This window comes from Canis lupus, chromosome 28 (genome assembly GCF_003254725.2).
Source record: "Canis lupus dingo isolate Sandy chromosome 28, ASM325472v2, whole genome shotgun sequence".
Taxonomy (NCBI): Eukaryota; Metazoa; Chordata; class Mammalia; order Carnivora; family Canidae; genus Canis; species Canis lupus.
Window position 1 is genome coordinate 4,713,333 of NC_064270.1, and position 25,492 is coordinate 4,738,824.

The following is a 25,492-nucleotide window of genomic DNA, read 5'->3' on the forward strand; positions in this document are numbered from 1 at the left end:
TATGATGCTTTTTATAAGTTGCTGGGTTTAGTTTCTTAGTATTCTTTTGAGGTTTTGTGACTATTTTCATACAGGTAATTGGTCTACAATTTTTTTTTATGCTGAGTGGTTTTGAAGTCTTGTTAAATTTTGCACCTAAGTGTCTCTTTTCTGCTAAAATTGCCTTATTTTTTTTTTTAATTGCCTTATTTTTCTGGATCTTTCTACTATTGATGTCTGTTATTTCCATTGTTTAGACCAGGGTTTAGCAAATGACAGCCTTCTGACCAAATCCAGTTTACTGCCTAATTTTGCGAGTAAAGTTTTATTGGAACATAGCAACACATTCTCTTTTGTATTGTCTGGCTGCTTTCACATTACAGTGGCAGAGGTAAATAGTTTTGATAGGTCTTAAAATAATAATTATCTGACTTTGCAGAAAATATTTGCCTACCCTTGGTTTTAGACTGTAAATAATATTATTTCCCCTTACCCTCAGTTCTACTATGCAAATTCTGTTACCTTTTCCTAGTAACTCACCTTACTTGTCCTATCTGATTGCCAGGCTATAGTAGATTAAATTTTTTTTAAAAGATTTTATTTATTTATTCATGAGAGACACACAGAGAGAGGCAGAGACACAGAGGGAGAAGCAGGTTCCTCACAGGGAGCCTGATGTGGGCCTTGATCCCGGGACTGGGATCATGCCCTGAGCCGAAGACAGATGCTCAACTGCTGAGCTACCCAGACATCCCTAGATTAAATTTTTTAAAAACTTCTTTCATTGTGTCATTTTCCTATTAAAAGTTTTTAATTCTTTTATACTGCCTACATAATAAACTTCCATCATCTACCTTACTGTTTTCTAGCCTAATATAACTTTTCTGCTCTATCCAGACTAATTTGTTCCCTGTTGTGATCTGCTTTATTTTGCCTCTATTCCTGTGATAAAGAAGACAAATAAAAGACCCCAGAGGAAATCCCTAACTGAAACAAGTTTCAGGGTGTCTGGGTGGCTCTATCAGTTAAGCGAATGCCTTTGGCTCAGGTCATAATCCCGGGATCCTGGATTGAGCTCCATGTCAGGCTCTCTGCTCAGCAGGGAGTCTGCTTCTCCTTTTCCCTCTGCTCCTCCTTCTCTGCTTGTGCTCTCCTTCTCTCTCTCAAATAAATGAAGTCTTTAAAAAAAAAAAATCAAAGAAGTTTCTACATACTTGGGAAATTTTGAGAAATTTTTCCATATATTCACACACAGATCTACTTTATCTTTTTCCCCTATAACCCTTCTTTTAAAAGCCTGAATAATATTTCATTTAATGATATTGATACATCATAATTTATTTAATATCTTTTTTTATAAATGGGAAAAGAAAATATCATTCCCTTAAAAGAAATCCTTAAGAAAATGCAACAAAATTGATTCGAATAGAGGAGATAAAACTGAGTCTAATATACATTGTTGCCAGAAATGGAGTCCTTCCTTTGAATAAAGACATGGTGTTGATCACAAGTGAAACATAATTTCAAAGTCCAGTAGAGACAAAATTATATGCTAATTTAAGGTACTACCTTAGTTGCTTTTAAAGTTGGAATGATGATTCCAACTTTCCCATTTTTCTCAAATTTTAATTAAGAAAGAAGTATTTATGAACAAATAAAGTCAATATAAAGATCATCTGAATACTTTTTAATAGATTCAGTATTTTCAAGTATTTTCCCATATTTTCATCTCTGTCTCTCTTTCTAATATGTTTTATACAAACTGAGTGGCTTAAAAGATACTTGCAGACAGTAATACTTTATACTTTATCATGAAGTTTGTAAGCTAAGTACTTACCTTGCATAATAAAATACAATATCATTATGTCTAAGAAAATCAGCACATTTTATCATCTACTCTCCAGTTAATAGGACCTCTTTTGATGAAAAAAAATATTTCTGGTTATTTTAGATATGATTTTTTTGTTATTCTAGACATTAGCATAAACTACTGTGAATAATTTTGTGTAAGAGTCTTTGTGCACACTTGTAAATATATTTGTGGGGGGGAAATCTAGCAGTGTATTAATACACCCGAATGGTGTATTAAAATTTTGATAAGTATTGCTAAATTGCTCCCTAAAGATCTTTTTTTTTTTTTTTTAAGATTTTTTTTATTTATTCATAAGAGACACACACAGAGAGAGAGGCAGAGACACAGAGGAGAAGCAGGCTCCATGCAGGAAGCCCGATGTGGGACTCCAGGATCACGCCCTGAGCCAAAGGCAGGCGCCAAACCGCTGAGCCACCTAGGCATCCCCCCTAAAGTTGTTACATTAGTTTATGTTCACATTAAAATAGTGTGTAAGATGCCCATTCCCTCCTATTTTTTGCCAGTATTAGATGTTACCAAACTTTAAATTTATTGCCAGTGCGATATGTGAAAATGGTATCATGTGGTTTCAGGCTTCTGTAGTTGTTTTATATACATCCGGTACAGTAATATTCTGAAATAAATCTCAACTTAAGTATTTCTTATCTGGGGTTTTACATGCCATATTTATTTCTGTCCTTAGCTTATGTGTTGTCTCTTTTTTCCACTTCTTTCCTGTTCTCAAATTTTTTTTTTTTTTTAGATTTTATTTGTTTATTCATGAGAGACACAGAAAAAGAGAGGCAGAGACACAGGCAGAGGGAGAAGCAGGCTCCCCACAAGGAGCCTGATGTGGGACTCGATCCTGGGACTCCAGGATTACGTGCTGAGACTAAGGCAGATGCTTAATTGCTGAGCCACCCAGGCATCCCCTGTTCTCAAATGCTATGTTGAAGCCTTTCCTCCTTGATCTCTTCCTGGGACTCTATAGCTCTCAGTGATCTTCTACCCTGAATATTATGCACTTGATTGCTGGTTCATTTGACAGTCCTTTATTTAGCTGTAGTAGCTCATAGCTATTTTTAATTTATTTTATTTTACTATCTTTAGATAGTAGTGAAGAGGTATCTGTCTCATTGTCTTTATGTTGTTGCCTTATTTTTTTTTAAGATTTTATTTTTATTACTTTATTTTTAAAAATATTTTATTTATTTATTTTTGGAGAAAAAGAAATCACATGCAAGTATGAAGAGGGGCAAGTTGGTGGGGTGAGCAGAGGGAATGGGACAAGGAGACCCCGTGCTAAGCACAGACCCCAAGGCAAGGCTTGTTTCCACAGCCGTCGTGAGCTGAAATCAAGAATTGGATGCTTAACTCACTGAGCCACCGAAGTGCTTCCAAAGATACTTTTTTAAGTAATCTCTGTACTTAATGTGGGCTCTAATCCACAAACCTAAGATCAAGAGTCACACCCTGCACTGACTGAGCCAGCCAGGCATCCCATTTTATTTTCTGTTTCATTTGTTGCATATTTCTGATTCTTTCCTGAAATGAAATGTAAAATTTGGAGGCAGGGACTGATAAATAATTTTTTTTCTCTCTCTCTCTCTCTCTGTTTTTTTTTTGTTTTAAACTACACCTACTTTTCAAGTAATAGGTGGATAGTTATAGTCAGTGAAATTATCATTAGTGTCCTGAGACTTTCCTAATTGATAACAAGACATTTAATTAAACCTTTTTCTTTTTAGCCTTCTAGTTTAGAGCAAAATACAAGGTAGAAAAGGATTCTTTGAAAAAATTTTTATTAATTGTATAATTTGAATATATTTGGAAATCATGCTTTTTGAAAGAAGGAGTTTAGATAATAATACCAGGACTCCTTTAATCATAGGAAGAATTCTGTTTTATTAGCATTCCTGGTAGCTTATGTAAATGGACAGAATACTGAAATTACTTGTACGATTTTTTATTATTTTATTAAATTTGTCTTTATTATTTTTTTAAGTTTGCTATTTATATGCACCTTGAGGAGCCATTTTTTGAGATTTTTGTAATTTTTAATGTTTAGTGACCTGAGGTTGAACTATATGCATTTATAGGTTTATTACCTCTGACATCAGTTTTGGTTTGGTGTTTGAAATGTGCCCTGCTTCAAATGTAGCCATCACCGAGGCAACAAAGTAATCTTTGCCTTTTTTTACTTCTTTCCAGCAGGTAGCATTAAAATGGAATTGTTTATAAGTCATTATTGTAATGTCATCATTTTTTAAGGGCCAGAGACAATTTTGGTAAGGCTAGTAGTACAGTCATTCCTGAAGAGCTGGTTTTAAAAATACTACAAGTAAATTTTTGGCTTTGGAAATTTTTGTAGAAAAAAATCAGTGATTAAAAAAAAAAGTCAAATTGAGATTGACCCTTTTTGCTTTTAGGAAGTGAAAGTTTTACTTTTGGCTTGAAAATATTAACACTGAAAGTACATGTTTTACCAAATAACATTTTTTATAAATCCCAAGATTTATGTTAGTATTAATAGTTTAAGATTATAAAAAATTGTTAATTTTATCTGAAGAGATTTTCTTTTCCATCCATCCATCCATTCCTGCAGTCATCCAGATATCTATCTGAACGTCAGATACTTATTTGGTGCCTGTTATCTGCTAGGACCGTTCTAGACATAGAAGTACAGCAGTGAATAAGACAAAGCTTCTGTCTACAGGGTTCTCACATTCTAATTCTATGTGGGTTAATAAAAGTGTATTTTCATTTTAGAAGAACTCAAGAAAAATTGGATATCTAGATGTAGATGTTAGTAGTTTCTAAAATGTTCTCTCCGCATTTTTAGATCTGAATGTTAAAGAGAAAATAATTGAAGACATGCGAATGACGCTGGAAGAACAGGAAGAAACCCAGGCAGAACAAGATCGCGTGCTCGAGGCTAAACTAGAGGAAGCTGAAGGACTGGCCACAGGTAGAACAGATGCTTAAATGTCAAGATCTACTTTTCATTTTCTGTATTTTCCTAGATTTCTTTCCTTTTTTCAAGTAGTTGAATATACTATTTTGTAGTGAAAAAGTATTGATGTGTTTTTGGAATGTCTTATCACTTGCCGTTTCCAGAGTGATTAAAATTGTTTTATCCAAGTAAAATTGTATGTAGTAAAGAAGGAATAAGGACACTTTGATAATAACTGGATAATTTACAATGTTTCCCAGACATTAAAAACAAACTTTTCAACTGACTTTTAGCTCTGCCCAGCTTCTTAGAATCATCTTATATGTTTATCTTGGTAAATACTCTGATTCCATCCTTCAGAATACCATCAGATTTAAATTTTTTTATTTTTTATTTTTGAGAACTACATGAGGTTTCCTATATAATTAAGATTGAAATGTGTTTATACTGTACACTCTGCACACTATTCAGTGGGTTCTTGAGACGTCCTTGTACTTCCTCTTCTCTAAGAATTTGGTAAGAACTCTTAAAAGTTCATTCCTTAGAATTGTCTCAGTTCTATCTGTGTTTATGTTTTTCTTCTGGGCTCTGCTGATTATCTGTATCTCATGCCACATGTATCTCTATATGGTAGAACTTTTGCATGTGCTTTAAAAAATAATTCTATGTTTTCAAATTAGAATTGGAAAAATGGAAGGAAAAATGTAAAGATCTGGAAGCCAAAAGTAATCAAAGGTCAAATAAAGAACTTGAAGATAATACAGATGTACTTAGTGAAAAGCTCAGTAAGCTTCAGGATGAGTTACAGGTATGATTTTATGTGTATATGTATCCATGTATTTCTCATGAGAGGAGAATTCAGCAAATATTTTATAATTAATTTAGATGTGGGTGAAATACGACCTGGGAAATGTTAACATTATAGGTATAATTTTTCAGCATACATTGAAATGACATGGGGTGGAAATTCCCAAGATAGAAACCACCAGTAGTGCCAATGAAAATACAGGGCTTGGGTCTTCTCTTTTATGTTCTATGTATTTATTTCGTAAATCACTACTTCTTATGTGTTTGTACCTATTTTTCTACTCCTTAAACTTCTTAGTCCTCAAATACTGCTGTGGAAAGAGGACAGTTAGGAAGATTATTTTGTATATAATCATTTTAATTTTCAGTTATGAAGTTGGAAAAGAATACATTTGTGTATCTGGACACTGGAATGTATTTGAAACTGTATTATATAAAGGATACTCTGTTTTGCATTTGTATTTTTTCCATGTTCAATTCTGAATACTATTATATAGAATGGAACATATGGAGGAAATATTTTTGTAATGGGGTTTACCAAATACCACTTAAAATTTTGTACATTTTATTAGAGGAAACAAGTTTTGAGATTAAAGAAAGCATAATAATGATTTTAAAAAGTTGGCTGCATCTAAGTTATTTTCTTAAATTCATGCTATATATATCAGATACTGAACAAATAAAAAATAATTTCTTTTGTTAACTATTAATTTGTATTCTAGAATTTACCATTTCTATTGGGAAAGTCCCAAAGCAGCTATAACAAAATAAATACTCCATTATTTATGAAAAAAAATTAACTATATTGGGAATGTTCATGTTAAAGAATATTGGCTTATTTTATGTTCTTCTCAAATAATGTAATCACATAGATTATACACTTTGTAACTCTGGAGTGGAAATTACTGATTAGCTATATTCTCGGTCTAGCCATTGCCAATGTCCCTCAGATTCATGAATGTCTTGTTGCACAAGTTTGTTTTTATTTGGCATTCTGTATACCCAGAAATATTTTATTTTTGAAACCATACAGTTAGAAATGACTATCACACACCAAGTCATTTTTTTCCCTGGCATTTAGAAGAACCTGAGTATCTGAAGCTCTTTCAGAAATAGAAATTGTTTATTTCTTCTTAAGGTCACAGATGAAGGAGAGTCCTTAAATGGACTTCATGGCAAAATAAGATTTATAAAGGGAAGTCCGTTTAGAAAAGGAAACCAGCAGTGTTCATTATATAATCTGAAATAAACTCTGATCTTAACCTTGTTTAAGGAAAAGCATTTAATTTTCAAAAAGGTAAAAAAGTCATGGGTTATATGAATATGCTATAAAAATAAATTTGTCAGCTATCGTTTAACTGTTACTGAAGCATGTGATAGTTATGAGTATTATTTTTATATACATAGGAATCAGAACATAAATATAAAGCTGAGAGAAAGAAATGGCTAGAAGAAAAAATGATGCTTATCATTCAAGCAAAAGAAGCTGAGAATCTCCGAAACAAAGAGATGAAAAAATATGCTGAAGACAGAGAGCGTTGTTTAAAACAACAAAATGAAGTGGTTGGTAACAATTATACTTTATCTTTGATGTATTTCACCACCTTCTTTGGTTTGTTAAGTTTGTCCCTGGGATTCTTACCAGTCTTTACATGGTTGCCTGATTTTCATGCTTTTTTTAAGAGGCAATCTGTTTGTCTATTTGTAAGATGACTTTTCTGTCCCAATTTTGAAGTTCACTTAGGTTCTATTTTAACTTTCTTCAGTCCATTTAGCAAGCTGGGAGAATGCCTAATTACATCTCAGTATCTAGATAGAGAATTTAAACATCTCTTCCTTTTGATTGCTACAGGGTTATTCCTACTATATTATAAAATTTTGCATTTTGAGCTATAGATTCTGCTAACATGGTGTATGTATTTTACCTCATAAGCTGATTTTATCAGGATTTTTAAAAGTCACCTGGGGTGCCTGGGTGGCTCAGTTGAGCATCTCACTCTTGGTTTCAGCTTAGGTCATGATCCTTGAGGTTGTGAGATCATGCCCCACATTGGGCTCCACACTCAGCAACGAGTGTGCTTGAGATTCTCTCTCTCCCTCTCCCTCTGCCCCTCCCCCTGCCTGTGTTGTCTCTCTCCCTTTCTAAAATAAATAAAATCTTCAAACAAAAACAAGTCAATTAAGTAGTTTCTAGAAGATGACAAGTAGAAGTAACCTTCAGTTTCACATTCACTAGCTGTAGCTTTTTTTTTTTTTTTTTTTTTTTTTTAGCTGTAGCTTTTATAGCAATTCTATCTTAGCTTGTTTTTCCCCTCCTGTTTTAATTGATTGCTTAGTTTGACACCTCTTGTTGCCAACTTAGAAAAAAAGGAAGTTAAAAGGTATTGGTCTTTAAGTGAAAAACTGATTTTCTCTTTATAATAGTAGTAACTTGGCAGTATCATGTTGTCATTGCTGGTATTTTTTTTTTTTTTTTTGACAGAATTTTACAGATAATAGCTAAGCTTCCCTGAAAAACCAAGTTGTTAATTTTCAATAAGTTAAGGGTGATTTTCCCACTGATTTTTAAAAAGAATTTTACCTCTTTATTTTGAAATAATTTTATTTACCGAAAAGTTGCAAAACTAATACAGAGAGTTCCTGTATACTTACCACTAACTTCTGATGTTAGTGCTGTACATAACAATAGTACAAGGATCAAAACCAACAAATAAACATTACTGTATTTTTGTTAGCTAAATTCTAAAAAGGTCTAGACCTTATTAGAATTTTATTAATTTTCCCACAAATGTCTTTTTTTGGGTCCAGGTCTCATCTAGAAAACTACATTACACTGGTTATCATTTCCTTAGAGTATTGACTCTATTTGTCATATGCTAATCATGTAAGATTAATAACTAGTCATTACTGCTCTGCAGTGGCAATATATTTCATGTGCCAACTCTATGTGATTGAAGGTACCTTCAGAAAGTGGTGGGTTGAGTGGGATTCTGATGCTGCATTTGTCTTAACAGGAAAGATTGCTACTAGTTCTCTGCTCCTGTCCCACAGCCCATCCTACCTTCCTAGGCAATAGTAAGAGGCAAGAAGTGGGATCAAAACTGTTGGCTTTCAGTTACTCTAGTTCTAAACCAGAAATAGAGCTATTTTTTTTTCCCGGTGATCCCTCTGGTAGCAATGCTAGCAAGTAAACTTAATCTAATTGTTTTGTTTTTCTTTTAAAGGTACAGAGAGCATGTCAGAGAGGCAGGGAGGGAGACAGGGACAAAGGGAGACAGAATCCTAAGCAGGTGCCACACCCAGTGAGGAGCCCCATGCGGGGCTCCATCTCATGACCTGAGCCAAAATCTAAAGTTGGAAGCTTAACTGACTGAGCTACCCACGTGTCCCCAAGCTTAAGTTTTTAATCCTAGTGAAAGCTAGCTTCCTTCTTTCTCTCCCATATATTTCTTTGCAGTCATACCTAGGATGTGTGCGTTTGCCATAATAAGCTATAAATTGTTAATTTTTAAAATTGCCACATGTAATACAGTAAATAAACAAAACAAGCAATACATTGTTCGATGAACTGTGGTAAAGTCAGGATCCAGTAAAGTACCACCCATTTCAAGAGATAGAACATTACCAGCCTCCCAGGGGGCTCCTCTTGTTTCTTTCCCAGTGGTAATAATTATTCTTTTAATGTTGTGCTTTAGTTTTAGCCAGTTTTGAATTTTAAGTAAATGAAATTGTAAAGGGTACATTTGTTTGTACCTGGTTTCTTTCAGCATTATGTTAGAATTTTTTTTTTTTTAATTTTTTTTATTATGTTAGAATTAATTATGTTACATGTAGCTGCAATTAGTCCATTTTCATTGCTGACTATTGCAGTGTACGAATATATTGTGGCCTGTTCATTTTAATGCTGAAGATACATGAATTATTTTGTTTTGAGCTATTATGAATAAATTATCTTATAAACATTTTTACTCATTTCTCTTAGTCACATGTACATGCATTTCTGTTGTGTATTTGACCAGGAATAGAATGTGGGATGATAGGGTATTCGTGTGTGGAATTCTGATAGAATGTCACATTAGTTTTCAGAGTAGTTGTACCTATTTATACTATAGTATTGAAGTTGCTGTACATTCTCACAAACATAGGGTGTTGTCATTTTTTTTATGGTTTCAGTGTGTTTGTCCCTGAGTACTAATGAGGTTGAAGATTATAGGGCCCCTTGCCTTTTTCCTGTTGGCCTGTACAAATGCATACTGTACAATTGCATTTTCTAGTTGATATGTAGGAGTTTCTTATACTTTCTGGGGAGGAGCCCTGTGTCATGTGTTTTAAGTACCTTTTTTCGGTCTCTAGTTTACTTTTTATTCTCTTAATGTCTTTTTATGAATTTAAGTTCTTAAATTTATCTTAGTTCATTTTTCTAAAAGTCTTTTCCTTTATTAAACCCCAAAGACATGAAGATGTTCTCTTACACTGTTTTCTGTTTAGGTTTTACCTTTCATATTTTGATTTTAATATTGAGTTTTGTATTGGAGTGAATTAGGCATAGTCTTACTATTTTTATTAAAGTTATTATTTTATTAAAATAGTCTTACTATTTTTCTCTTAATGTGGAATACCAATTTTCCTGATAGTATTTAATGGAAAAAAAAAAAACCCTTTCTTCCCACTGTTCTACTACTTTTGTTCAAGGATTAATTTTTTTATGTGATATGAGATTAGGTTTTGAGTTCATTTTTTTTCTTTTTCCCATTTGGCTATTGCTCCAGCATCTTTTATTGAAAGACTGCCCTTTTCCCCATTGAATTGCTTTGGTGTTACTGTAGAATGTCAGTTGATCACACACTTGTGGACACTTTTCTGTTCTGATCTCTGTTCATACCAGTATCATACTGTCTTTATTATAGTAGGATTGACACAAGAGTGTGTTTGTTCCTACTTTGTTCTTTGTTTTCAAAATGATTTTGACTATCTAAATCATTTGCATTTTCATGTAAGTTTTACAGTGAACCTTACCCATTTCCACACACACCCACACCCACACCCACTCTTGCCTGCCTGGATTTTGATTGAAATTGTTTTGACTCTATAGATCTATTTAGGGAAAACTGACATCGTAACAATACCGAGTCTTTTGATCATTGAGCACAAATTATTTCTCCATTTATTGAAGTATTTTTCTTTTCTTTTAGCAGTGTTTTGCTGCTTTGCGTGTTTAGATCTTAACTCATATTTTCTTTAATTCACTACAATTTCATGGTTTTTGAACTTATTGAAAATGATATTTTAAATTTTTGTTACTCTATTTGTTGCTATTAGTTTTGTCACTTGCTTTACTGTAATTTTACCCTCTCATTTCCAAAATATTGGGAGGAATGCTAGTATTAGTTTATTTATTTATGCTAGTATTAGTTTAAAAGCCATAATTATTTATGAAAGAAGTAACCAATAAGCTGATTTTTGGAATGAGGTGGGATAGGGTTAAATACATCATGTGGACATTACATTTATAAGGACATAAACACATTTATTATGTGTTTTGATTTACAAGTAAGTATTTTATCTAGCCTTAACTATGTAATTTGTTACATGCCTTATTCACCTTTATATACCTTATAACATTTTCTTTATTTTCTGGCTAGGAAATACTTACAGCACAACTGGCAGAGAAAGATGATAATCTTCAGAAGTGGCGAGAAGAACGGGATCAACTGGTCGCAGCTTTAGAAGTACAGTTGAAGGAACTGATCTCCAGTAATAGACAGAAAGATAATGAAATTGAAGAATTAAAAAAGATCACATTGGAGCCTTCTGAAACCGTGAGTAGAATCTTGTTCTTTCAGTGCCTTTTTTTTAATTGAACATAGGAATTTAAAAAAATTATTTAATTGATGAACTCTAAGAGGTTAAAAAAGTAAGTTTCAAAAGATCGTAGAGGAATCAGAGTTTGAAAAATTATTTGGTATTTCAAGTTTTCATAGTTTATCCTTATGATCAATTTGCCAGTGACCAACTGAGAAGTAGTACTTTCTCAAATATTTTGGTCAGATCTTCTAGATAGAAAATAAATTTGTGATTTAGTCCCTTATCTACCTTTAAGATGTGTAAAAGTGATTCAACCTGAACTCTTGGTAATATTTCAATACTTGGACCCACCCTAAGTTTAATACAAAAGTATAAATTGTTTTGAAAATAAACACCTGGTGAGACCCTCAGGAATTATTTTTGTAATGTTTCATTGGAGCTGGGAACTCTGCATAGAGAGGGGATTGCAGTTCACAGATAGCTACATCCCAGTGAAATTGGATCAGGGTACATTTGAGAGTGGTCTTTCTAGAATAAATGATCTATGCTTAAAAATCTACTGCCTCCAGACAATAGGAAAATAAATGTATGTGCTTGTCACAACAAATCTTCTAAGAGGAAGATTGCCTTTTTTTAAAACAAAAAAGAGGCAGTAAGTAGCATGCAGTATAAATAGCACAGACTAGAAACCTAGGAAAAAATGAGGTGTCTGTTGCTGTCATTGTGGTTTTGGGATCTTTGGAAAATTACTTATTATATCTGAACTTCTCTAAAACAGAGAGATAGTATGTCTTCCCAATAGAGTTGTGAAAATAAACTGAGATCGTTTGTAAAACAATTAGCACAGTTTTTACCACAGTGGAAGTCAATATATGTTAGTTGCTTTCCATGATGGATTCAGTGGAACCTTTTGTATTTGGGTAGGTGACACGAGAAGTATATTTGACTTCTGCTTTTGATGGCAGTGGTGAGAAGACTCATGGTGGAATTTATCGAGTTTAAAAATGTAATCTGATACTTCTTTATAGATCTCTTAAATAGGGTATGGGAGTTGGCTCCTGGGTGGTTCATTTGGTTAAGCATCTGCCTTTGGCTCAGGTCATGACTCCAGGGTCCTGGGATCAAGCCCAACATCAGGCTTCCTGCTCAGCAGGGAGTCTGCTTCTCCCTCTCCCTCTGCCTGCCTCTCCTCCTTCTTGTGCTGTCAATAAATATAATTTTTTTAAAAAAAGGGAGGATATAGGAATAGAGCATACCCTATGACAGAAAAAGGGATGAGGTATGCAGTAAGAAAAGGTTTAGTTATCAATATGGTCTTTTCTACTCTTATATTATAGTTGCATTCTTAAGACTCCTTTAATTTTTCAAAATGGTGTATCAAAGCTGTTGTTGGGGTCCAACACTTCCAACTTAATACAGACCTTGGCCATGTCATTAATATCTCTAGGTTTGTTTCCTCATCTAGAAAGAAGGAATAATGATTCTTGCCAAATCTAGCTGGGAGAGTTGCAATGAAAGTAAGATGAGAAAATATATATAAAACCTTGAAAATTGAAAATAATCTTTCAGATTTCTCTTTTGATCAGGCCTAGAGGCGGTAAGTTTCCCAGCCTTTCCTAAATTTCTAAGGATGAAAGAGAAGAGAAAGTGTTTCATTATTTTTATGATATAATCCACCCAAATCTTGAGGTTTTTTTTTAAAGATTTTATTTATTTATTAATGAGAGACACAGAGAGAAAGAGAGAGCGGCAGAGACACAGGCAGAGGGAGAAGCAGGCTCCATGCAGGGAGCCCAACGTGGGACTCGATCCCAGGTCTCCAGGATCAGGCTCTGGGCTGAAGGCAGCGCTAAACCGCTGAGCCACCTGGGCTGCCCCAGATCTTGAGTTTCTATTCTTTTTTTTTTTTTGAGTTTCTATTCTTTAGGTGAAGTGTTTTAATATATTTCTGGTAATAATGGCTTGTTGTTTTAATATTTTTTTTTATTTAGGAAGAACAAAATGTGGATATCAAGCCTACACATATGAGTTCAGTGGATCCTGGCAGAGTTGAAACTGAACCTCAGCCAACAAACTTTGAAATTTCTGGGAATGAAGTAGAGGTGGGCACTGTCTACTTTTTTACCCTCTTTACCAGTGACCATTAATTAATAAATAATACTTGAAAGTTTAATCAATTGTTACAAGTACCTTGCTGTGCAATTAGCTATATGGGTTCTTGGCTGTGGGAAGGAAAATCTAAAGGCTTTTGAGAAGTGAAATTCTTTTAGAAGATTAGATTCTCAAATGATACTGATTTCTCAAAATGCTACTTATTGCAAACAACAGATCTGTTAATATAAATAAACTTGGTGGTCAGAAATAGGAAATCCTACAAAAGATAAAACATGGATGATAAAAAATGGATCTTATGAGAGGTCCTTTTAGTAAGCATTCTATTCAGTGGTGGGTTATTTGTTTTTGTTTTTTTTTTTTTAATTGTACCCATTTAATAACTTGAGCACCAAATCTCAGTAACTCACAGTGAGTTTCCTTAATTTGCAGTGGGCATGGGCTTCTGTGAATCACTTTGGTTAATAGACATATTCTTAAATTACATATGAAATAGATAAACATTCTATGGCACTTAATGTTTTGAAGACAAAATTTTTTTGCATTTATTTTTTAAACACATTTATTGGGGAGCTTTCAGAGTTTGTTGGAAACCTTGCTAAATACTGGGAATACAACCGTAAGACATGATTGCCATCCTTAAGGAGTAAAGAATCTAGTAAGACAGGTACTTGTTTCACTTTATCTTATGGGCTAAGAATCATGAAGAGAGTGCTAAGAAGGAACATTTCCTGTGGGAGGATATGATGAATTTTGCCTGAGTAGTTGTGGATGTGGATTAGAGAAGGTAACATCATACTGGGTCTTGAAGGTGAATAGAATTTTGCAAAGCTATGGTTGGAAAGAGAAGGGCATTTTATTTTATTTTATTTTATTATTTATTTCTTCTTCTTCTTCTTCTTCTTCTTCTTCTTCTTCTTCTTCTTCTTCTTCTTCTTCTTCTTCTTCTTTCTTCTTCTTTCTTCTTCTTTCTTCTTTCTTCTTTTATAAGATTTTATTTTTTTATCCATGAGAGACAGAGAGAGGCAGAAACACAGGCAGAGGGAGAAGCAGGCTCCATGCGGGAAGCCTGATGTGGGACTCGATCCTGGGACTCTGGGATCATGTCCTGAGCCAAAGGCAGATTCTCAACCGCTGAGCCACCCAGGTGTTCCAAGAAGGGCATTTTAATTTGGGGAAATAGCATGAGCCATTTCTTTTCTCTTGCCCTTTCTTTGATAGTTTTTGGTGGAATTTCAGATAATTAGCATTGACCTTAGAGATCGAGACAGATCATATAATTTAAAGAAAAGTTTGGAGTTGATTCATAAACAAGATGAATCTTGATTGCAAAGGCAGTTATATATGGAACATTTCTTTCTCTATAAATTTATATATGCTGGGCAGCCCTGGTGGCTCAGCGGTTTAGCACCGCCTTCAGCCCAGAGCCTGATCCTGGAGACCTGGGATGGAGTCCCACGTCAGGCTCCCTGCATGGAGCCTGCTTCTCCCTCTGCCGGTGTCTCTGCTTCTCTCTCTCTCTTTCTCTCATGAATAAATAAATAAAAATCTAAAAAAAAAATTTATATATGCTATCCTAAAACCTCTTGATTCCAATTCTTATTAGGAATTCCAGCAGTTATTATATATTATGCAGTTTTGGAGAATGGTTTTATTATCCTATTTTGTATATTTTTCTTGCCTTTGTGAAGTTGATATGCTCTATTGGGCTTAAAGTCTAAAATGATTCATTCATCTGTGTAGCTGATAGTTGAATCTGAGAGCTCAGCTGGAGCTTTATGTGGCCTTTCCCTGTGGCCTGGGCTTCTCACAGCACAGTGGCTGGATTCTGAGATGAAGCATTTTGAAGGGGGAGTGTCCTGAAAGTAACATTTTAAAGAGGACAGGGTGGAAGTTACAAGGCTTCTTAAAATGAAGCCTCACAATGATGTTATTTCCATTATGTCCTGTTGGCCATGCAAGTCGTTAAGGATAGCCCAGATTCAAGGAAGGGGAATGAGACTCCATTAAAACTCCTAGACTCTTTCCTAGGAGATTTCTGATTTAATAGGTTTGTGGTAGGGCCCAAGAATCTTTAAATAAACAAATTGTCTGAATTCTTATGATCATACAAGTTTGGGAAATACTAATCTCTGTTTCCTTGGATTTTAACATACCATGTATAAATTGGAGAGGGTAGATGGTAACTCCCTCTCTCTGTCCTTGCTGTGGTAAATTTGACCCAGCACATTTTTAATCTTCTTCCATTCATTATCTCTGATAGGTGATTACAAGAGTTAATTCTTTGTGATCATGAGTTCATATTCTGCAAATGAGATTTTTTTTCTTTTTAATTCTGTTATAGGATGGCTCTGTAGTCCTGGACTCCTGTGAAGTGTCAACAGAAAATAATCAAACTACTCGATTTCCAAAACCTGAGTTAGAGATTCAATTTACACCTTTACGGCCAAACAAAATGGCAGTGAAACACCCTGGTTGCACCTTACCTGTGACAGTTAAGATTTCCAAGGCCCGGAAGAGGAAGAGTAATGAAATGGAGGGGGTAAGCACTTAACTAATGAATGAATTTAACAAGCAAACCTTAAGCTCAGTTATTATATACAGTTAAATTTTTATACTGCCCTTCTCTTCATAAGCACTGCCTTTGGAGACCAAAATCATAACTTGTGACATATTTTATGTTCCTTATGAATATTATTGTAGTCTAATAGTCCTCAAACAAAAAGCTTATGGTTATTAAAATACATGGCTTATCTCTTTTTTTCATTGAAGCTGCAATAGATCAAGTGATGGTGGATTTCACTGGAGAGCTATTTGAATATACCAGCCCTGTTCAAACTTAGTGACTTTCCCTCCAGTGGAAGAGAAAAGGGTTGACAAAGAAATTAGAGAAGCCGAATGTCTAACTTGCTTGAGTATAATCTTTGTTATTTAACTAAAATCTTAGGTCTCTAAGGTCATAGTAGGGTTTATAAGAGAGACTTTATCAGCTGGCATATTAAAATTTGGACCTCTATCTAGTGGTAGGATAAAAGCTCTTTACTACTTCATACTGTAGTTCTCTGATTATAGAGTTACCACACCTTCTGCTATATCGTAGCCAAGTATGTTTGGCTGGGCACATAAACTTTCTCTTCCTTAGTTTTCTCCTTTTGGAAATAAAAGATTAGCGATAATATGTTTAAAATGCTTATTAGCTTTTGTTCCACATGTGGTGGATACATAGTAAATGGTAATATTTATTTTAAAAATGTAACTTGTTTCAAATTTAAAACTATAAACTCTCTAGCACAATAACTTTTTCTTCAACCTTTTTTTTTTTTTTTTTTAAACCTATTTAAAGAGTAGTATGTTTTCAAGCTGGTGGAAGAGTAGAAATACTCCTGAGGCTCTCTGTCAGGTAATAAATTTGCTGAATGAATATTATTTAGCATCTTCCTCGCTACCTAGAATACCGTTAGTGATTGTTTTGTAGAGCTTTAGTTAAATTTTATTCAATATTTATTTAATTTATATTTATTAAATTTTAGGTAACATTAAAATAGTAGGTATTTTAAATTTCATTATGATCTATGTTGAGTTTTCCTTGATTCGTTTGTTCAAGGGAAAAGGAAAAAATTGGTTGTGTACTCAGAGGGTTAAAACAATAATTTTTTTCATTTTACTTTTGTTATATACTCCCCATGTGTTTTTCCAGAATAGATACACAGATTGGTATAGGTAAATCATGCAGGAACTTAAGGTTTTTTTTCTGATTTAGCTCTTTACTGCTCTTATAAATGGGGTGTTGTAAGGTCCTCACGAAAACCATTTATGTAGTGCTATATATTCTAATCTAGTGAAGACTCTAGAGAACTCTATCTTGCACACCTCACGTATGATGGAGTTACTATTCTTCATTTGTTTTCCATTGATTACCATCTGTCTTTCCCCTTTCAGGAAGTCTGCTGCTTATTACCCTTATGACTTCTACTTTGTAACTTGAATTCCAAGGTTCAGTCATGATCTTTTCTTTGCTTCTCTTCTTGCCTTTTTTTTTTATGCTTATAATCTTTGATTATAACTCGTACAACTAGGATTTGTACGAGTTTGATTCAGCTAGAATACTACAAGAGACTTTGTCCTAAGAGAGGTTATGTGGGAGAAAGAAAAGTAGTGTCATGCCTATTTAGGGAAGATAGATTATATTTCTTGGTATTAGCATTTTGCCTGTGGTTATACTGAAGATTTTTACTTGTTCTTATTCTGTTTTGTTTTTGATGCTGCCAGATTTCAATTAGAGTTCTTAAACATAAATACTCTGCATGATTTGGGAGTAGGGAAAGTGTAGGTATATTGCTATATTTTAGAAACGGAGTTCAAATAAAAGATGTTATCCCTTCTACAATATTTTTATTTAGCTTATGTAATTTCATCATTTATGATGTATGTGAAAAATTCATACCTTCAGTCATGTTGCAATATATGTGTGTATTAAATCCTCATCCTGGCCTCTACCACTGGTTTGCCAGTAAATACCATCCCCCCAGCAATGACAACACAAAATATCTTCAGACATTGTCAGTGTCTTCTGGGGAGACACTTAACTCACCCCTGGTTAAGAACCATCATCTTTTTTTTTTTTTTTTTGAGCCTAGAGAAGAAAATATTGTCAAGAAATTAACCAGTACTGAAATGCATTAATTTTAGGACTTGGTGAAATGTGAAAATAAGAAGAATGCTACACCCAGATCTAACTTGAAGTCTCCTGATTCTGAGCATAGAAAGTCTTCTGTCAAAAAGGAAAAAAAGGTTTGTCTTTTAATGTGTTCAGAATTGACCATTTTCTTAACTTGCATTTATAAAGTAGAATTAAAAATAAAGGTGTTAAAGTTGATCATTAATTACTCAGAAATCCAGTTTTGTCCAGTTATATAACTCATTTATCTTCCATTTCTTATTCATCTAATTAGGCTTAGAATATAACCTTAAGCATTTGGCCAGCAGCAGGCCCTTTGATACTTGAGTCAGCACTCTGCCTGTCACACCCATTTTACCATTCTTTGGTTCATTCCTCTACTCTTCATATACTTAATCTTAAGTTCCCTGCCTGCAAATGTTCAGTCATGAACATGTCTTGCGTCTTTAATTCAGCTGTAGTTATAGCTATTTCTTTCTAACATTTCTGATCAACAGCAGCAAAAAATGTTTATTTTTTTTAGGTTTCCACACGTCCATCATCTAAGAAAACATACTCTTTACGGAGTCAGGCATCCACAGTTAGTACAAACATGGCCACTAAGATAAAAGAAGGAACGCTACAGAAATTTGGAGACTTCTTACAACATTCTCCAACAATTCTTCAATCCAAAGGTTTGCAGAAAACTGAATGACCTTTTATGTTAAATATAGGTTGTTTTCTAATATCTGATTAGTGTGTAAGCTCAACAACAGTGCTTACCATAGTTTGAATAGACATTGTCCTCTATTGAGTACTGTGGGAGGATGTATGAGAGGATGACATGCTTAGATGTTTTCTGGAGTGGAGGAGGGAGAACAATATGTTGGTACAGTTGACCTTTGAACAACACAGGTTTTCACTGCACAGGTCCACTTATATGTGGATGTTTTTTGTTTTGGCTTTGTTTTTTGTTTTCTTTTTAAAGGTGGGGGTAGAGGGAGAGGGAGAGAGAGAATCCTAAGCAGGCTCCATGTCCAGTACAGAGCCCGACAGGGGAGCTCAGTCTCACAACCATGAGATCATGACCTGAGCCAAAATCAAGATTCAAACCACCTAACTGACTGAGCTATCCAGGCACCCCGTGGATATTTTTTGATAAGTATATTATTGTAAATGTACTTTTTCTTACTTATGATTTTCTTAACATTTTGTTTTCTCTAGTTTATTGTTAGAATATAATATATAATACAACCGAATGTGTGTTAATCAGTAAGAGTTCTGATCAACAGTAGGCTCTTAGTAGTCAAGTTTTTGGAGAGTCAAAAGTTGTACTTGGATTTTTGACATTATGGGAGGTCAGCATCCCAAAGCTCTGTGTTGTCCAAGGGTCAGCTTAATTCATCCAGAGCAGCCTGCTTAATGTAGTTACAGGGATCCAAGCAAAGTGCTATGGTAGTATTGGAGGGAAGAGAGTTATTTTGATTCAGAGGGTAAGAGAAAATTTGATAATTTTTGAATAGATGGGATTAACTCTTGGGTATTGAAATGCTGGCAGGATTACACCCTCTAGAGGTAATCACTGTATTATGGTATACATATGGTATAGTATTTATTTCTGTGCATTGACAAACATTATCCATTCATATATGTCAAAGATATATATTCTATAAATATTTATTGAGTTTAATTGCTTAATGCTTTTTTCTTTATAACATTAGCCATGTTAATTATGTATAAATGTATATACACATACTAAGATATATACTTTTTCTGTACACATTTACATAAACACAGATGATCCTCCTCCTGATAAATTGTCAGGTCAGTAATAGGCCACACCAGTGGCCTTAATGTCTCAGTGATATTTTTTCATTGTTCCCCTACACCCATAGAAACACCTAATATTTTATCCATTAGTGCTAAGACCACATGACCACTGAAAATTCAGCTTCTGAAAATCCTGGTTGCAAAGATATGTCATCATCAAAAGGAATGTAATGTGTTATCACTTAAAATTATGAACTACCTATTGTGTGCCATTGTTTTCTTTGAAAACTTAAAATATTTCAAGGTGCTCCTGTGAGTTGGCTGTAGTATGTCTTAGTGCACAGCTTGGGAACTTTGGATTTAATCACACCACATTTTTAAAAAAAATGTACATTTTTAAAAGTTATGATTAAGCTAAGCAGAGAAGATATCTGGAGGGACAAACAGCGAACTGTTAAATGTCTAAATGTGGAGAGGCAGGAGTTATTATTTTAGATTCTTACGTATTTTATTTAAATTATATTGATGAGCACTTACATAGCAAAAGAAAATTGGTTTTCAAGGAAAGGGAAGTACCCATATGGTAATTAACTCCCATGCTTGGTTGACTCAGCTCTTTAACAGTTTCCCTACCTGTACACCTGGGGTATGTGTGTGTGTGTTTTAAGTTTATTTATTTAATCTCTATACTCAACATGGGGCTTGAGATCAAGAGTCACATGCTAGTATGATGGGGCCAGCCAGGTGCCCTTTAAGTGAGGATTTTAAAAATTTATTTCTAGGAGTAGAAGATACCCTTACTTTGGATTATAACTATACTGTATCTATTGTTGATCACTTGGAAATGTAAGGAAAAAATAGAAATTAATTTTTAAAATTCTGTACTTGATAACTATTATTATTCCATTCCTTTGTTCACTGGCTTCCCACCTTTTCCCACTTGTCTGTCTCCTGTCCATCCAGTTAATGGACGCCAGAGTGATCTTTTCAAAGTACAAATTGAATTATTTAAGCTATAATTTTTGTTTTCTTTTCTTTTCCACCACAGTATGAGCCTCACAAGTGCAACATGTCTGTGTAGTTCACATCCTCAGCTCTTGGTATAGCGGCTGACACATTGTAGTAAAGAGTTTGGTAGCAACAGGCCAAAATCCTATGTGTGATTGCTTTTTTTTTTCTTTTTAGCCTGACCATAGACAGTTACAAAGACTTTACCTGTTAGGCCTCGTGGTGAAAGCTGCCCTCCCCACATCCGAGTGTAGCCTCTGAAGGGAGTTACAGTTGAGGACTCAGGACCCTGGCCATCAATGCCCTTATACATATCTGCAGTCCTAGCCAAGGTCCCATCATTCAGAGCCTCTTTACTGGGGGCCTTCAGCAGAGAAATTCCTCAGGCACTGCTGCCTAGGACCTTCCTATGACAGGCAAGGGGAGGAAACCTTGACTTTCTCCACTCTGACTTAACTTTTACACGCTTAGCTCTTCCTTCTGGCCTCCAGCCTCGAGGCCCATTAAACTGCAAGTACAAGAGCTTTTTGTACAGTACTGCCTTGGCAGTGAGGTGACCCTCCTTTTCTGTGCTGATCTTCCTGACCTAGACCACACCTGGCGAAAGATGGGAAGTGGGGTGGGAGTTGACACATTCTCAGGTTGTGCCTCTTGCTTATTCTATTGCAGTAAGTGGTTAAAAGCTAAAGTGTTACTTTTATTTTGGCTTATTGACTTAACTGGCTACTCTGACATCTGGCAGCCCAACTTAATCTTGGACAAGTAGATTTTCAGTTTAGCATATTTCCTTCAATTTTGTTTCTGTTTTAAAAAATATATATAGTTGATTTTATATGTATAAGGATTTCTACCCGGGAGGTTTTCCAGATGGAAATATGTTTTCTATTAAAAAATCAGCATGTACCTGTTGAAGGACAACTGTACAAAAAGTACAGAATTTAAAATTTTTATTCCACTTCCCAGAAGCAATCCACTATTAACAATTTGATTTACTGTGTGTGGGGGGTTGTTAATGATAAGCAAAGGGCTCGCAAACTACTTTCACTTAATATTGCCTGCAGATATCTTGGCATAAGAGTACTGCTGCATGGTCCAGTAAATACATATTATCCTGCTTTTTTGCATAACAGCATAAGCCTCTTCAAGTCATTAAAGACCCCTGAATTTCATTGGTTGTTCTATAATTTACTAAACTTTCACCATGTTGGACATTAGTCAAATGATATTATTTATTCGCCTTTTCGTTTTTGCTGTTTATTATTTCATGCATGTATGAGACATTTAATTTTTTCTTTGTGAATTGACTAGTCATGTTCTTTCACCATTTATAAGTTGCAGTACTTTTTCTCGTTAATATGGTATGTTTTCTCTTTATTAAGATTTCAAACCTTTCCAGTTAGAAAGTTATTTTTTTCAAGATTTAAATGATATATATATTTTTTCACAGCAAAGAAGATAATTGAAACGATGAGCTCCTCAAAGCTCTCAAATGTAGAAGTGAGTAAAGAAAATCTGTCTCGACCAAAACAGGCCAAACGGAAATTATACACAAATGAGATTTCATCTCCTATTGATATATCTGGCCAAGTGGTAAGCTCCTCTTTTTGGTTTTCTTAAAAGCAAAACTGTTCCTGTTCTTTTTAATTCTGAAGTATTCATAATAATCTGAATTTTATAATAGTTTGAATTTTTATTCTTTAAGTCACACCTCTTAAAATGTGCTTCAGTGTTACACTTTTGCTATTTGATGTGTTAAATTTATAATAATTAAATATAAGTGCTGCATAAATGTATACAAGTGTCACACATTCACATTTGGAAATTTTAATTCCTTCAATAGAATTATCACTGTTTAGTAATTTATTTGTTTCTAATACCAATTTTTTTTTTTTTTTTTTGTTAACTTTATCACAAGAGTTGTACAAATCTGGCCTAAGTGGGCCTGGTAAAAATACAGAATTGACATTCAGTCATTTCCTCCCACCTCTCCGCTAAGCCTTCCAGGTTTTTTTAAGAAAAGACTGTAGTTTGTCATTCTGACTCAATGACTCATTCTCTTCACTCAGAACAGTCTGTGCTGTTACAGGGAAACTTCTAATTTTCCATCATGCTTGCATTTGCCTAGTGGATGAAAGGGATGGTAGAAAAGTAATTTAAGGAGAAGCCTTCAACAGGAAGTGGCTCAGAGAAATCAGGAGAGAAAAAAAAAAAAAGAAATCAGGAGAGAGACCTTCTGCAACAGTTTCTAACAGATAAAAGGCACTGGAAGGCAGGTGAAGAATTAGGGTCAATTAGGCCAAGCCCTTGATTGGAAATACTATTCTCTTGGTTACTTTTCACCATCACCATTCTCTGATTAGTACACAGTTTCTTCCCTTGGCTGAACTTCTTTCTTTTCTTAGTTGTAGTATAATGCTCTTTCTACTTTTCTAAGTTATATACGGTAGTCCCTTCTTTTCCTTGGTTTCACTTTCCATGGTTTCAATGTCCCATGATCACTGGTCTAGAAGCAGATGATCCTTCTGATAAATTGTCAGAAGGTCAGTAATAGCTTAATACCATGTCACAGTGCCTGTGTCATTCACCTCACTTCATCTCATCACATAGGCATTTTATCATTTCTCATCATCACAAAAAGAAGGGAGAGTTCAGTACAATATGATATTTAGGAGAGACACACATTCACATAACTTACTACAATGTATTATAATTGTTTTATTAATTGTGATTTTTGATAGTGTAATAATGTGCCTAATTCATAAATTATACTATATCATAGGTATGTATAGGAAAAACAGTATACATAGGGTTTGGTACTATCCTTGGTTTCAGGCATCCACTGGGGGGTGTTAGAACATAGGCTCCACAGATAAGGGGGGATTCTTGTACTTGTTGCTGTGAAAGGTCATTTCTTAAAAATTCTTTGAGGCACTTTCCTCCAAATATTTCAGTGATTACTTCAAGCTACCTATGTCCTGAATTCAACATAGAGTGTAGATTATTTTAATATTATGTCAGGTAGTGTTGAAAGAATCTTTATAAAATCTATTACTTTGGACAGTGCTTTTTAATAGAAGATAAGTATATCTGCAGTCTGAAAGGACAAAAAAATATTACTATGTAGCTATTATTCCAATTATTAAGCACGAGTAGATACTACTAAATTATAAATAAGCTTTTATTTATAAAACACTGAAATTGTTCATTTCAGATTTTGATGGACCATAAAGTAAAGGAGAGTGATCATCAGATTCTCAAACGACGACTTCGAACTAAAACAGCTAAATAAATCACTGATTGAGAATGTTTTAATATAAGTTTTATGTTCATAATCATTGTAACTTGCATCCTGAATTTTCAAAGATAATTGTATATATTATGATGCATTAAATCCTATGTATACATCACTATTTTATAAACAGTGTAATTTTAATTCAATAAAGACAATAAGTCAACAGCATAATTTGTCTGCTTTTCTAAGACTTCTATAATAGCTTTTCTCTTTTAAAATTTGAGTATAGTTGACAGACAGTATTAAATTAGCTTCACGTACAACTTAGTGATTTGACAAGTTTATACATTATGCTCTATAATGGTTTTTCAATCTGGATTCATTTTCCTTTTATTCTAGGCATAGGATTGATGAGGATCTTAGGAAAGATGCTGTTATTTTTGTTTTTTGTTTTTACACATATCATAAGGTCACAGATTTGGTTTACTTATATTTAACAGTGTCTTATGAATTGTTTTTACTTCATTTGTTAGGAAATACAACTGATTTTACATGGCTGTTTGGGTTATAACTAATCCCAGGAGTGTGTATAGGTCTCATAGTTGCCAGAATTTATATGCACATAATTTAGAAAAGATCTCAAGTCTTTAAATTAGAAAGTCTTTTTTTTTTGTTAGTGATCAAATAGAGTTGGCGTTCCTATTCTTTTGGAACAGAAGATCAGAAACAGAAAGAAAGGAAGCATCTAGAGGTTGAAAAGTACAGATAGCTAGAAAAGGTATAATTTTAGACCTGGGAGGGGCCTTAGGAATGCCTTTTCGTAATTTTATAGATAAGAAAACAGACCCATAAAATTTACTTTTCTCAAGATCATAGAGCTAGTAACATACAGTATATTGAGGTTTTTAAAAAAAAACACCAATAGGAGTCAAAAAACAGAGCAGAGGCCTCAAGAATTGTTGCCACCTGGGGCTTTTAAATCTAAGAGCATAAATTTATATATGTAAAACCTTAAAGATTTCATTGGATTGTATCATTGTTTAGTTTATTATAATGACCTTGAGTCAGGGAAGAAAGTTCTCTTCAGTGTCTTGCTTAAGAGACACCATGTTTAGGAAAATTTCCATTAAAATAGCTCATTAAAACTTTTCAAGCACTAGTAAGTTTTTATTATGTTACTTGCTTTCATTATGCTAAAATAGATACACAGTTGATCTTCATTCATTGATTATGTTTGCAAATTTGCTTACTTGTGAAAATGTAACTATAGAATCAGTACTGTAGACACTTGTAGTCATTCTCAGACATGTGCAGAAT

General features: G+C 34.1%; 1 protein-coding gene across 6 annotated transcripts in view; it reads left to right on the forward strand.

Moving 5' to 3' along the window:
- The window catches only part of KIF20B (kinesin family member 20B), an 80,626-nt gene extending 56,220 nt beyond the window's left edge, over positions 1-24,406 (forward strand). For 4 of the 6 annotated variants that reach the window (XM_025466482.3, XM_049103518.1, XM_049103519.1 and 1 more), the window contains 11 exons: positions 4,674-4,799; positions 5,465-5,592; positions 6,999-7,154; positions 11,234-11,410; positions 13,388-13,498; positions 15,853-16,050; positions 16,852-16,908; positions 18,198-18,299; positions 18,710-18,860; positions 22,391-22,533; positions 24,155-24,406. In XM_025466482.3, the coding sequence (XP_025322267.3) occupies positions 4,674-4,799; positions 5,465-5,592; positions 6,999-7,154; positions 11,234-11,410; positions 13,388-13,498; positions 15,853-16,050; positions 16,852-16,908; positions 18,198-18,299; positions 18,710-18,860; positions 22,391-22,533; positions 24,155-24,232 (1,427 nt within the window). In that variant the 3' untranslated portion in view covers positions 24,233-24,406. The remainder of the gene's footprint in view (positions 1-4,673; positions 4,800-5,464; positions 5,593-6,998; positions 7,155-11,233; positions 11,411-13,387; positions 13,499-15,852; positions 16,051-16,851; positions 16,909-18,197; positions 18,300-18,709; positions 18,861-22,390; positions 22,534-24,154) is intronic. The other 2 variants (XM_049103517.1, XM_049103520.1) reach the window with 1 other exon arrangement.
- The last annotated feature ends 1,086 nt before the right edge of the window (positions 24,407-25,492 follow it).